General features: G+C 51.3%; 1 protein-coding gene across 3 annotated transcripts in view; it reads left to right on the forward strand.

Moving 5' to 3' along the window:
• The window catches only part of CDC42BPB (CDC42 binding protein kinase beta), a 123,672-nt gene that overhangs the window by 45,701 nt on the left and 65,157 nt on the right, over positions 1–12,814 (forward strand). For all 3 annotated transcript variants that reach the window (XR_008659320.2, XM_055288085.2, XM_055288086.2), the window contains exons 3-5: positions 802–885; positions 5,383–5,478; positions 9,689–9,837. Coding sequence is in view for 2 of the 3 variants with exons in the window: in XM_055288085.2 (XP_055144060.1) it covers positions 802–885; positions 5,383–5,478; positions 9,689–9,837 (329 nt within the window). In the remaining variant the exon portion in view is untranslated. The remainder of the gene's footprint in view (positions 1–801; positions 886–5,382; positions 5,479–9,688; positions 9,838–12,814) is intronic.

The following is a 12,814-nucleotide window of genomic DNA, read 5'->3' on the forward strand; positions in this document are numbered from 1 at the left end:
TTTCACCATGTTGACCAGGTTGGTCTCAAACTCCTGACCTCAAGTGATCCGCCCGCCTTGGCTTCCCAAAGTGCTGGGATTACGGGTGTGAGTCACCATGCCCAGCTGAAATTTTTTTTTTTTTTTTTTTTTTGAGACAGAGTCTTGCTCTGTCACCCAGGCTGGAGTGCAGTGGCATGATTTCGGCTCACTGCAATCTCTGCCTCCCCAGGTTCAAGCAGTTCTCCTGCCTCAGCCTCCTGAGTAGCTGGGATTATAGAAGCACGCCACCACACCTGGCTTATTTTTTTGTATTTTTAGTAGAGATGGGATTTCACCATGTTGGCCAGGCTGGTCTCAAACTCCTGGCCTCAAGTGATCCTCCCGTCTCAGCCTCCCAAAGTGCTGGGATTACAGGCATGAGCCACTGCACCCAGCATCACTTAGCTAATTTAAAATGCACAATACATTTGTCGTTAACTACAGTTACCCTGCTCTGCTATCAAACATTGGAACTTTTTTTCTGCCTTTGTTTTAAATGGAAATCTGCAGACGTAACCCAAAGTAAAGGGCAGTGAGCCGCCACGTGCCGCCACTCACAGTGAAGCTTTTGAATGCTCAGGTGGGGCCTTTCACGTTGCGGTGGGGTCAGGTTTCAATGCATAAAAGGGCAAATCTTCATTTACGTGGAAAACTTGGCTTTCGGTCACTGCTGGTTTCACAGGCTCCTAGGCTGTTAAGATTTCACTACAGTTTGGTTCCAGCGTGCTAGCCTTTTGTTCCAGGAACTGCATCTTTGTTCAACTCACATTTGCATTGCAGGTTGCTGTTGTCAAAATGAAGAATACTGAACGAATTTATGCAATGAAAATCCTCAACAAGTGGGAGATGCTGAAAAGAGCAGAGGTAAGTATGGAGCTTGAAAAGCCATACAAATGGGGTTTGGGGTGAGCAGAAGGTGACTGTGAAGCCAGCTGGGGAAAAGCTGCAGTCACCCCACAGCCCTGGGCCTCCCTTCCCCCGGACAGAGCGAGCACTCTCTTGAGGTCTCAGTCTCCTCCCTGGCGCCTGCTGCTCCCTGCCTCAGCGACCACTCGCTTGCTGGACACTGTTCCTGAGAGTGCACCCTGGAGAATGTTGGCGGGTTCTGTTTACTCTAAAGGCAAAAAGCGTCAGGAGAGTTTTAGCATTGATTGCAGTTTTGCTCCATATGCAAAAGGAATGAACACGTTTGGACCCTGCTCACGTACAGAATGGGTCTTCAGATTCCCACCTAGAGGAGCCTCACGATTATAAATGAAAGTGGACCAGTGCTCAGCAGGCTTTGATCAGCTCCTTGTTCTTAGTTCAATGTCAGTCTTCTTGTTGGCCATTCCATGCTCCTGACCCCATCTCTACAGCCGCATGCTCTGCCCCGGTCTCCCTCCTGCCCGTCCAAGGCAGGCCAGGCCTGCTGAGGAGCCCACGCTTTTCCTCTCTGGCCTTGAGTTTCTGTCCTCACCCGCCCTCTGTCTTCCCTCCCCTGCACTCAGACAGAGCCCAGGCCCTTCCTGGCCAGTTGACCTGCTGCTTCTTGCTTCAGATCTGCTCCGTCCATCATGCTCCATCCTCTCCAGTGACTCCCGCCTCTGCCAGAAGGCACTCGGTAGTCCCCTCCTTGCAGGCTGCCATTCATCACAATGGTTTGCCGTGGCCCCGTGTGTCTCTGACCCGCCCTGAGCAAGGCCTGTGCCTGGCAGCGCTGCGGTGGCTCTAGGCTGCTCAGCCCTGCAGTCAGCGCTTCCTTCTGGAGTTGGACGCCTCTCGACGCGGCCACCTTCATTTCTGGGAAGTCCTTCTTGGGTTTCTAGACCCTCTCCTCTTACTCCTCTCACCCTTCTAGTAATTTGAGGTGACGCTTTCCTCTTTGGTCCTGGAATTTGTGCCTGTGCTGCCCATGATGGTTGCCACCTTGGGCCGACACCAGTACAGCCATCGATTCGGGCCAGATCTCTCCAGGGCCCTGGGTTTTATTACCTTGGTGGGTGTTATCGGTTCCTTGTGACGCAGTCATTCTGGCTTTTCCCTCCTCTGCTCTGGACCCATTTCCCCTTTCCCTGCTATGGCACCCAGCACGAGGTCTCACACCCATTTGTTGCTCACTGAACGCATGTTCGTTGACAGAGTTAGCACCATTTTTAGTCACCTTGGTCTCAAAATATCGGTGGCCTGTGACTGCTTCGGCCCCTGCATCTCCCAGCTTCTGGGATGCACACGGTCTCCCTTCCTTCTTTGGGAGAAGCCTTTGCTCTCTTTCCCTCCATCCTCACTCAGTCATCTCACTGTGTGCTTCTGCTGGGCCTGCCCTCGGCCCCAGCAGCCCTTTCCCCACCCCAAACAGTGGCAAACACCGCAATATTGTTGGAGCACATTTTTAGGGGGAAAAAGTAGCTACTGTTGCGTGAAAGTGTGGAGAGGTATCAGGTGTTTGGTATTTACCCAAATATCGTGGTGGGTGAGTACATCTTAAAAGTAAATACTGCTGATTTAATTTGAATCGGCGACACAGATCCAGTTTAACTGGCATGCTCAGAAAAGCTCAAGAATGTTTGCCAGTCGCGATGATTATCCTAGGGTATGTGTAAGAGATATAAAAATAAATATGGTGCTAGTTGCAAATAATTTATCTTTTTATTTTTATATCATAATTTTAAACATTAAATTTTATAATACTGATTTATAAAAAATTTTCTTAAAAGCGTGAATTAAACAAGAGGTTGGTCAGTAGAAGAGTTGCTAAGCAGTGTAAGTTTATAATTTTTCCAGCCGGCAAGGTCTTTATTTCATCTTACTTGGTTAAAAAATACTAAAAGTTTCTCTCTCTGCTCCTTAGACAAAACTGCTGGATAATAATACATAAGTTTCCTGTCAGCAGGTCACCCTGCAGGCAGTCCCCAGTTTAAGAATGGGTTTTTCCTAAATGCTCTGGGCAGCTGCCAGGCAGAGCTTCAGGGAGCGTCTCCTGGAGGCGTTGGCGCAGGTGCAGCAGATACTCAGGGCAGCCCCGGCCTCCTGAACCCACGGTCTCACCTCACCTGGCACTCAGCACTCCATCACCATTTCTTTTTGGGGGCTCATTCTGGAAGACAGGAGGTCAGGCGCACTGGGGCTCAGGTTTTCTTGTAGTTGTCCCTTCACCAGGCCCTTGTGGCTGAGGTGGCCGTTGGCAGAGGGGTCGTGATGATCCCAGAATTGCTGGTCTCTGCATGTCTGGACATTAGCAAGCTGAATGCTGACCCCTTGTCATGTTGTCATTAGTAGAACTGGGACACAGCTGCAACAACCATCTCTTCTTTTTTTTTTTTTTTTTTTGAGATGGAGTCTCTCCCTATCACCCAGACTGGAGTGCAATGGCGGGATCGTGGCTTACTGCAACCTCCGTCTCCTGGCTTCAAACGATTCTCTGCCTCAGCCTCCCAAGTAGCTGGGATTACAGGCACCTGCCACCACGCCTAGCTAATTTTTGTATTTTTAGTAGAGACGGGGTTTCACCATGTTGGCCAAGCTGGTCTCAAACTCCTGACCTTGTGATCCTCCCGTCTCAGCCTCCCAAAGTGCTGGGATTACACGTGTGAGCCACTGTATGCAGCCAACCATTTCATTTTAAAAGAAAAACTTTGTTGTTGTTGTTTTAGAGACAGGGTCTCACTCTGTTACTCAGTTGTACAGGCTGGAGTACAGTGGCATGATCTCGGCTGGGAATATTGATCCTCCCACCTCAGCCTCTTGAGTAGCTGGGACTGCAGACGGGTGTCACCACACCCGGCTAATTTTTAAGATTCTTTTGTAGAGACGGAGTCTCACTATGTTGTCCAGGCTGGTCTTAAACTCCTGGGCTCAAGTGATCCTCCCGCCTTGGCCTACCAAGGTGCTGGGATTACAGCGTGAGCCACCATGGCCAGCCTGAAAGGAAAACTTTTTAAAGTTTGGAAAAGAAAACCTTATAGAAGAAACAAGTTTCAGAGGTCACTGTGAGACTCAGCTGAGAGCCGGTCAGAACCGTGCCCTCGTGCCTCACATAGCAAGCTCTCCATAATGTACCTATATTTTTGTTAAGCTTGACAAGTTCAAATGTAAGACAGTTTAAATCTTGTTCTATGCTCAATAAAGAGGAAAATCATGTTAAAATTATGCCAAAGGCTTGTTGACTTTTTTTTTTTTTTTTTGAGACAGAGTCTCACTTTGTCACCCAGGTTGGAGTGCAGTGGCATGATCTCGGCTCACTGCAAGCTCCACCTCCCGGGTTCATGCCGTTTTCCTGCCTCAGCCTCCCGAGTAGCTGGGACTACAGGCACCCGCCACTATGCCCAGCTGATTTTTTTGTATTTTTAGTAGAGACAGGGTTTCACGGTGTTAGCCAGGATGGTCTTGATCTTCTGACCTTGTGATCCGCCCGCCTCGGCCTCCCAAAGTGCTGGGACCACAGGCGTGAGCCACTGTGGCCAGCCATTTTTTTTTTTTTTTTTTTTTTTTTTTTGAGATGGAGTCTTGCTCTGTCATCCAGGCTGGAGTACGGTGATGCAATTTTGGCTCACCGCAACCTCCACTTCCTGGGTTCAAGCAGTTCTCCTGCCTCAGCCTCCCATGTAGCTGGGATTACAGGCACCTGCCACCACACCTGGCTAGTTTTTCTAGTTTTTAGTAGAGACGGGGTTTCATCATGTTGGCCAGGCTGGTCTTGAACTGCTGACCTCAGGTGATCCTCCCACCTTGGCCTCCCAAAGTGCTAGATTTACAGGTGTGAGCCACCATGCTCGGCCAGGCCTGGTGACTTTTAAACAGAGATGCCACCTGGGCATTAAAACTCTTTTGGAAGCTGTAGCAGGGTAGAGGGCAGCCTCTTGCCCTGTGCTGCTGGCTGTAGGCCTCCCTAGTGGAGTCCGTGACGGTTGTGTCATCACTATACTGTGATTTCAGCAAACGTGTGCTCCTCTCCTGCCAGCTGCACAGCAGCTCAACAGTGGGTATAGGACGGAGAGGGCAGACGAGTGGGGCTGCCCATGCCATCGATACTTGGCAGAGATTGATCTGGTAGAGAAGTCAGGAGGTGCCAGGTGGGAGGAGCCCAGTCAGGAATCCACATGAGGGTGGGGTGAATCTAAGTGTCGGCCACAGAAATGGTGCCTGTGGGATAGCAGGGCGCAACTGCGTCCTCAGCAACCCTTGGCACCTGCACGGGGCTTGGGAGAGGAAGGGATGAGGGATGGCTCAGCCTCAGCAGCCTCGGGGTGGTGCACGAGGAGGAGCCTGGAAGGCAGGGACACCGTGGCTGGAGCCACTGTCCCAGCAGGGACCCCGAGACCGGCAGTACCCTCTCCGGCCTACTTCCCGGTGAACACAGACTGATGCCTCATTGCTTTGCAGACCGCGTGCTTCCGAGAGGAGCGTGATGTACTGGTGAACGGCGACTGCCAGTGGATCACTGCGCTGCACTATGCCTTTCAGGACGAGAACCACCTGGTAGGTTGCACGGCCAGAGACTCGGTCAGCGCTTTCGCTCTGGCTTTATTCCTTTGAGCTGTCACTAAAAATTCAGTAAGACAACGTGGAACTGACATTTTAAAAATGTGTATTGGACTCGATAAAATGGAGGGGCTTGTTTTCATGCAGTAATTGTCAGGTAGAACTTCTTTAAAGTAAACGTGTGAAAGTAAAGACTTCTTTTCTAATCACTAGAGAAGCTGATTAGTTTGTTCGCTGGGTTTATTACATTTAAATCAGCTGGGAGTTTGAAACACTTTCAATCTTGGATTATTGAGAATAAGGAACCGCAGTGGGGATTCGGCCACGTGGATGTTTTTGCCTCCATCTCATCTAGGGCTGAGTCCGGGAGTGCGTCTCGCGGGCCTGCAGTCCTCCTGTCCTCCCACGGTGGGGGAGGTACCCCAGGCCCTTTTGACAGGTTTTAGGTGACTCTTAGTCTCCACGCTGCCTGTGTATTTTTCTGATTTAAACAGGGCTTGCTTTCAGGATGGACGGAACAGCCTCGTGACGCACATGCATGTGCATCGTCAAGCGTGTTCGCCTCCACAGCACTCTAAGGCAGCTGACTTAGCGGTGAAGGGGAAACCAGCCCTTGGTCTCGGCCGCTGAGTGACCCGCAGACCGCCTTGTTCAGGACTTTTTATTCCTAGAGTGACTCTCCAGGTTTGCCTGAACCTAAAAGCGTCCACTGCTGGAGCTCTGGGTGGACGTAACGTGTGCAGACTTCAGAGAAGCAGGTCTGAGCCCAGCTCATTCCCAATGGCACCGTTTCTGCAGCGGTGGCGAGAGGGGCGTGGTCGCTGTGGTCACCGAGCCTCAGAGCAGGGACCCGAGGCTTCCTTTTCCATGGCAGCCAACGCGTGTCCACCTGAAGCTCCTGGGTTGTGCACTCCATGGGTTCACAGCAGATGGAGTAGTGTGGGATCCTTACATTCACCCTAAAGGAACCCTTGAAGCATCAGAGAAAGCCCTGAGATTTGAACAGCCAGGATTAGGGAAAAAGGTGTACTGATTATGTAGACTTTACATATATGTGTTTGCCCAGCAGAGGGGGCAGCTGGTGTTTGTTGAGCACTTAGGACATTTCAGACCCACAGGGGTCCCCGTCAGTCTTCCCAACGACCCAGTGATTCCTCTGTTTCATAAGGGGTGTCTCGGGCAGAGAGAGGCGAAGTCACTTGCCCAGAGTGACCACATGGATAACAGCACCTGTGGCCGAGAGCCAGCCCCAGCCTGGCGAGCAGGTTCCGGGTCCCCTGCTCTGGGGCCACCTCCACATAAACTCCCCTGCTTCCTGCTCAGTGTCCCTGCTCCCGGGACCCCGGTGGACTATCTCCAGTTCATTTCTGCTTTTGATAAGAACTGAGTGAAGTTTCCAAGGAGTACAGGCAACTGGGATCTGCACAAAGGAAGGTGATGCTTCTTGTTTTGTTTCTAATATTTTTTTCGAAATTAGCATAGCGTGCTGCCATCTGAAACGTTAGGTGTTGCCACGTTTATTCTAAGTTAAGACACGTCAATTAGGAGCCCCTGTGAAGATTCAATGTTCTTGAGGTTTTGGAGTTGCCCAGGTAGAAGTACCATGAAAATTAACGATGAGAGAATGAAGGCGAGGCCTGGGAAGCTTTCTGGCCCGTGACTGCGGGGCCGGCCTCTGCGGTGCACACCTGCCACCTTGAGCGGGGGTGTTGAGGGTTAGGCCAGTTCCTCTTCCTATGGTTGTGAGGCTGGCCCGAGTGCAGGCTGCTGTCAGGTGCCTCTCATGGTGACGTGGAAACGTGGGTTCCTCTGACCACCCACAGAGCGGGTTCTGCTGCAGTTTCTATTGGAGCTATCTCACGGAGTTTTATCAAAATTAAACCTGTTTGACTGCTAACTAAAACTTACTGGCTTATCTCAGCACCCCACGTTCTGTGACAGGACAGACTAGGTCTGGTTCTGTTTCTGGAGTGGGCCACCGCCGTCTGCCTCACGAGCTCCCGCGTTAGCATTCCTCACAGACCATGTTCCAGGAGACCGCTGATCAGACCCAGTGCTGCTGTAGGATGCTCCTGCTCTTAGAGTTCTCGGCAGACGTGGACATGGCTGGGGCTCAGCTAGTAAGGGCTTGACTCAACCCCACGGCCTTCTTTAGGGGCCCGAGGGCCTGGCCGTTCGTTCACTGCATCTCCCCTGGCCCCGTGTGTGTCCGTCAGCTGCCAGGGCCTCTCCCTCTGGAATGTGTGCAGTGTGCGTCCACACCCCCTCTCCATTGCCCTCCGCACACAGCGGCACCTGCGTGCCTGGGCTTCTGAACGTAGTTGGGGAACATCACCCACTCACTGCTCTGAGTGTGGGGCTGCAGCCCCCACTGTGGCCGGCCCTCCCCATTTGGCAGGCTCCAGGGTGCTGCTGCCACTTTCCTCCTAGCTGCTTTGCACGCACCCTTTCATCTGGAGACGACCCCGGCTCCCCTCAGGCCTCTGCTTGGCAGCCTCTGGCCTGGCCACCTCACCAGGCGGCCTGCGGTCAGCTGGCATTCACCACTGCCTGCTCTCCGTGCTGGCCACAGTCCCTCCCGCCCCCAGTGCGAGCTCTGCTGAGCCAAGGACCTTGCTGTCTCGTGCATGCCAGCGCCCCTGTTGCCAGAGGGGCCAACATGGCCATGGTGAGGGTGCACGAGCGAATGAACAAACGGAAAAACTCGGTGGGGAAGGATGGGCAGTGCCTGAGCCAGGGCAGGGAGGCTGAGGCTGCCCTCGGCGGCGGCAGAAAGACTTGAGGAAGGCTCCACAGGGCGGGACAGCTGTGGAGAGGCTTGGAAGGGATGAGAGTTTGCTGGTAAAGATTCTGTTGCGAACAGGGACCTAAAATGAAGGCTTCTGTCATTTCCTCTGATTGGCTGGGCCCCTCCCTTCCTCAGACAAGCCCACTGGTGTGGCGCTTCCTTTCCTTTGGAGACACCGCAGTCTGGTTGGATGCGATGGGCGTGGAGTCTGACTGTTGGGCCCAGGTCTTTGCTCTGTCCTTGCTTGCTGGGCGACCCTGAACCCATCCCCAAGCCTCCCGTGTCGATGGGGTCTTTGGTGCCAGAGGCGAGGGCAGGTGGGAGCGTGAACAGGACAGCACTGGCCTGCGTCTCACAGCCTGGGCCCGAGCGTAGGCCTTCATGGTGACAGCAGCTGATATGATTAGGTTCTCAATAAATACTACAGGGTCACCATCCCAGCTGATAAACAGGGCGTTTCCTCCCTGTGTGGGTTGGTTAAAAGCTAGCTGTCCAGACCAGAGCATCCATCTCTTCACAGGAAATTTGCCCCAAGGAAGGCAGCTCCTGTGAGGCTCAGGCCGCGTGCTTCCCCAGCAGTCCCTGAGGCACAGCGGCCCCAGAGATGGAGGTGTTGGCTGCCACCCTGACTCTGGCTGTGATGGTCTTGCCCGTCCTGGGCCTCTCTGACCTGTGAGATCTCCCCACTGGGGCCTCCACAGACTGTGGGCTTTGTGGTCTGAGCTTTCTGAGTGCTGCAAGAGACAGGCTTTCCTCCGGCAGAGCTCCATGCAGGCTCACCTTGGGGTCACCCACTCCCAGCACGGCTGGCCCGGTGGCGAGGGGACTCACAGGGAGGTGACGGGCTCAGCCCTGCTAGCAGATGGTTTTTCTTCCATTACTCCAATTTCTACTTAAGCAGGAGCTTTTCTGAGGTTTCTGTTGGAGTGAACCTATAAGTAATGATCTTTCGGCTCTTTTATGATATAATCTTTCCAGTAAGAACTGCTGATACCACGTGTGATGTTAGATACTTCGCCTCCCTTCTCTGGTCGGTGTCGTCCTCACATAACATGAGGTCCTGGAGGATTATTTTTAAACCCATAGGATTGATGGGCTATTAACTGTGCTTCTGCTTTGGGTCACTAGCTTTTAGAGTGCCCTCTCCAACATCAAGCCCTTTCATCATTCCTCCCATTGATTAAATACATCACTTACTGAAGTCCGCTCTCTGCCATATGCATCCCTGAAGATGGCGGCGGCGTGGACGCATCGGGGTGTGCATTCCAGAAGGAGGGTCTTGGGTGACAGAAGAGCAGCTGAGATGCCACGAGCCAGACCTGGAGCCTGAGAACCTCGCCGTGGAAGGCTGGCCTGTAATTGTCAGGTTTAGTGGTGACTAAATGTGGTATTCTCTCCCCTTCTCTTTCCAATTTGTAGTACTTAGTCATGGATTACTATGTGGGTGGTGATTTACTGACCCTGCTCAGCAAATTTGAAGACAAGCTTCCAGAAGATATGGCGAGGTTCTACATTGGTGAAATGGTGCTGGCGATTGACTCCATCCATCAGCTTCATTACGTGCACAGGTAACCGGCTTCTGATACACTTTATGGAAACCACGTTTAATTGTTAAAATACTACTTTCAGAGCTCCCAAGTCCAGGCCATCCCAAGAAGCCATGTAGGTAGCGATTCCCTACTTTGAGCTGCCGCAGCTCAGACTGATTTGGCCACGTCACCATCTTCCAGCCCCAGCACCCAGTGGATCCCAGCTCTCACTGTTACAGTTGTGATGGTCTGCTGTCAGCTGAAGCCACTGTGTCTTTTGATACTTATTTGATATTGACTAACTTCTCCCCATCCGAGACCCCCTCCCTGAAATGCCTGTGCTCCCTGGGGCTCACATGGGGTCCAGGATCCTCTGTCTCTACCGCCCGAGACCCCCTCCCTAAACCTGTGCTCCCTGGGGCTCACGTGGGCCCTGGGGTCCTCTGTCCCTACCACCCTGAAATGTCTCGTGTGGGGCCTGGGGCCCTCTGTCTCCACATTCTTTCTCAACTCTGGTCTTCTCTGTGCCGTGCTGACCCCTGAAGGGCCCCAGGACACACTCACAAAGGAAATATGGGCTTGCGGAAGAGGCTTCCGTCACTACGACATGCAGGACTTGAGCTGAGAGAGCGTGTGGGACAGAGGCCTGAAGCAGCTCCCTCTCTTGCTCTCTGGGGCCCCCTCTGCCTTCTCGGCTGGGAGGGCAGCACCCCAGTGACTCAGCCACTGAGTCCACATCTTCGCATCCCTCTTGTCCTGAGTCTCAAAGATTCAGTCCTGTGGTTTGTTTTGGTTTCTGTTGTTTTTAAAAACTAGTTTCACTTGTATTTTTATTACAAGATAATTTTATGGTAATAGGTTTAAAAAGTCAAACATTTCTATAGAGCCTCCAACCAAAACCAAGCCCAGCCCTGACCCCGCTGATTACACTTGGTCAGGTAACTATTGTAAACTTGTAAAATTATTTTTCCAGCATCTACCTTCATGTGTCTTGAGTCACAGGTTTATATTGCTAATTTCTTTCTTTTCTTTTTTGGCTTTAGATCACATCTATTAAATTGAAATTTTAACTCTTTTACATAATTACCTCTTCCTCTCTCTCACCCATCTCTCTCACGTATACTTCCAAACTCTCTTCCTTTCTCTCACGTCATCCTTTTTATTTTTATTTTGATATATTTTTTAGGATGGAGTCTCGCTCTGCCACCCAGGCTGGAGTGCAGTGGCATGATTTCGCTCACTGTAGCCTCTGCCTCCTGGGTTCAAGAGATTCTCCTGCCTCTCAGGCTCCTGAGTAGCCACCACGCCTGGCTAATTTTTTTGTATTTTTAGTTAGAGATGGGATTTCGCCATGTTGGCCAGGCTGGTCTTGAACTCTTGACCTCAAGTGATCTGCCCACCTCGGACTCCCAAAGTGTTAGGATTACAGGCGTGAGCCACTGCACCCAGCCCCACATCATCCTGATTAGAATGGTCGAAAACCATCCTTTTAGCTATGGTTCAGTCAGCATTTGGTGTTGATAATACTATGACTGCGTACCTATGACAGCAGCTTTGCAGTTGAGAACTACACTTACATAAACTTCTGCTTTCTCTGGAGTTGATAATTGCCTTGCTTTTTATTAGCTTTTCTTTGTAGCTGTCACTAATTTGTGCCCAGATATTGTGGCCACATTATGAAGCTCCGTACCAGACACGCATTGGGTAGTCACGGTCTGGTTTTCCTTGGCGCTGTCCCTTCCATCGTTCCCCTCGTCTCTCCTGCGTTGGTTCCTCGTTTGTCCTGTGCTGCACTCGTTCCGAGATGGCTTTTCAAGTGCAGAGATCCCCTGTCCCTTTCTGGGACTGGCTCCCTGGTTTTCCGAGCTGTTCATTTTTCTTTTTCTTGGCTTTTTAGTTTGGCTTGGTAGTGCATGTCCTCCAGTGCTGTCTGGAAGGGGGTATATGAGATAGTTTTTTGAGATCAGTGCCTTTATTCCAGGTGTGTCTGTGCCTGGTGCTTTGTCCAGTGTGGAGATTTTGGTTGGAAACCACTTTCCCCTTGGGACTTTGCAGGCATCACGTGTCTGTGTCCTTCACCTGGAGGCTGCTCTCGAGAGGCGTGAGGCCGTTGTGGTCTCCATGGCTTTGTGTTCTGAGCTGTAGGCCTGTGCTCGGGCCCCCTCCGTGGTGATCAGGAGGCTTTCCCAAGCAGACACAGCCCCTCCTGTGTGGGGAGCGAGGGCACCACTGAGTTATAGCTCTTTCGTCTTGCTGGAGTGCTGCCTCGTTGCTAGAGGAGGCAGTTGAGGCTAGAGAGGTGGGCACCTTGCCTTAGTCTCATTGCTGATGGCTCGCACCTCCCAGCACACAGGGAACTGTCCCAAAGGAACAGACACTCATTTAGTGTGATGAGATTGTGGACATTGCTTTCTCTTTCTTTCTTTTTAAAAAAATACATTTCTTAACATAGTTATGCCTGCTTTTATAAGTTAGTATAGGTTTTTTTTTTTTTTTTTTGAGATGGAGTCTCACTCTTGTTGCCCATGCTGGAGTGCAATGGCGCCATCTCAGCTCACTGCAGTCTCCACCTCCCAGGTTCAAGCAATTCTCTTGCCTCAGCCTCCTGAGTAGCTGGGATTACAGGCGTGCACCACCACACCCAACTAATTTTGTGTTTTTAGTAGAGATGGGGTTTCTCCATGTTGGTCAGGCTGGTCTAGAACTCCTGACCTCAGGTGATCCACCCACCTCAGCCTCCCAAAGTGCTGGGATTACAGGCATGAGCCACCACCCCTGGTCCATAAGTTAGTATAGATTTTAGCATTTAGATTTTATACTGTCTTCTTGGTAGGACTTAATTCACAAGAGAGAAATAAATGTCTTTGTATTCATCACAGATCTCCAGGGAAATTAGTTTGACCACCTTTTTAATTGTTTTTCTCTCCCTAAATAGAAGACGTTCTCCTCATTCTCTCTCTCTCTCTCTCTTTTTTTTTTTTTTTTTTTTTTTTGAGACGGAGTCTCACTCTGTCGC

The sequence above is a fragment of the Symphalangus syndactylus genome, chromosome 8 (genome assembly GCF_028878055.3).
Source record: "Symphalangus syndactylus isolate Jambi chromosome 8, NHGRI_mSymSyn1-v2.1_pri, whole genome shotgun sequence".
NCBI classification, from domain to species: Eukaryota; Metazoa; Chordata; class Mammalia; order Primates; family Hylobatidae; genus Symphalangus; species Symphalangus syndactylus.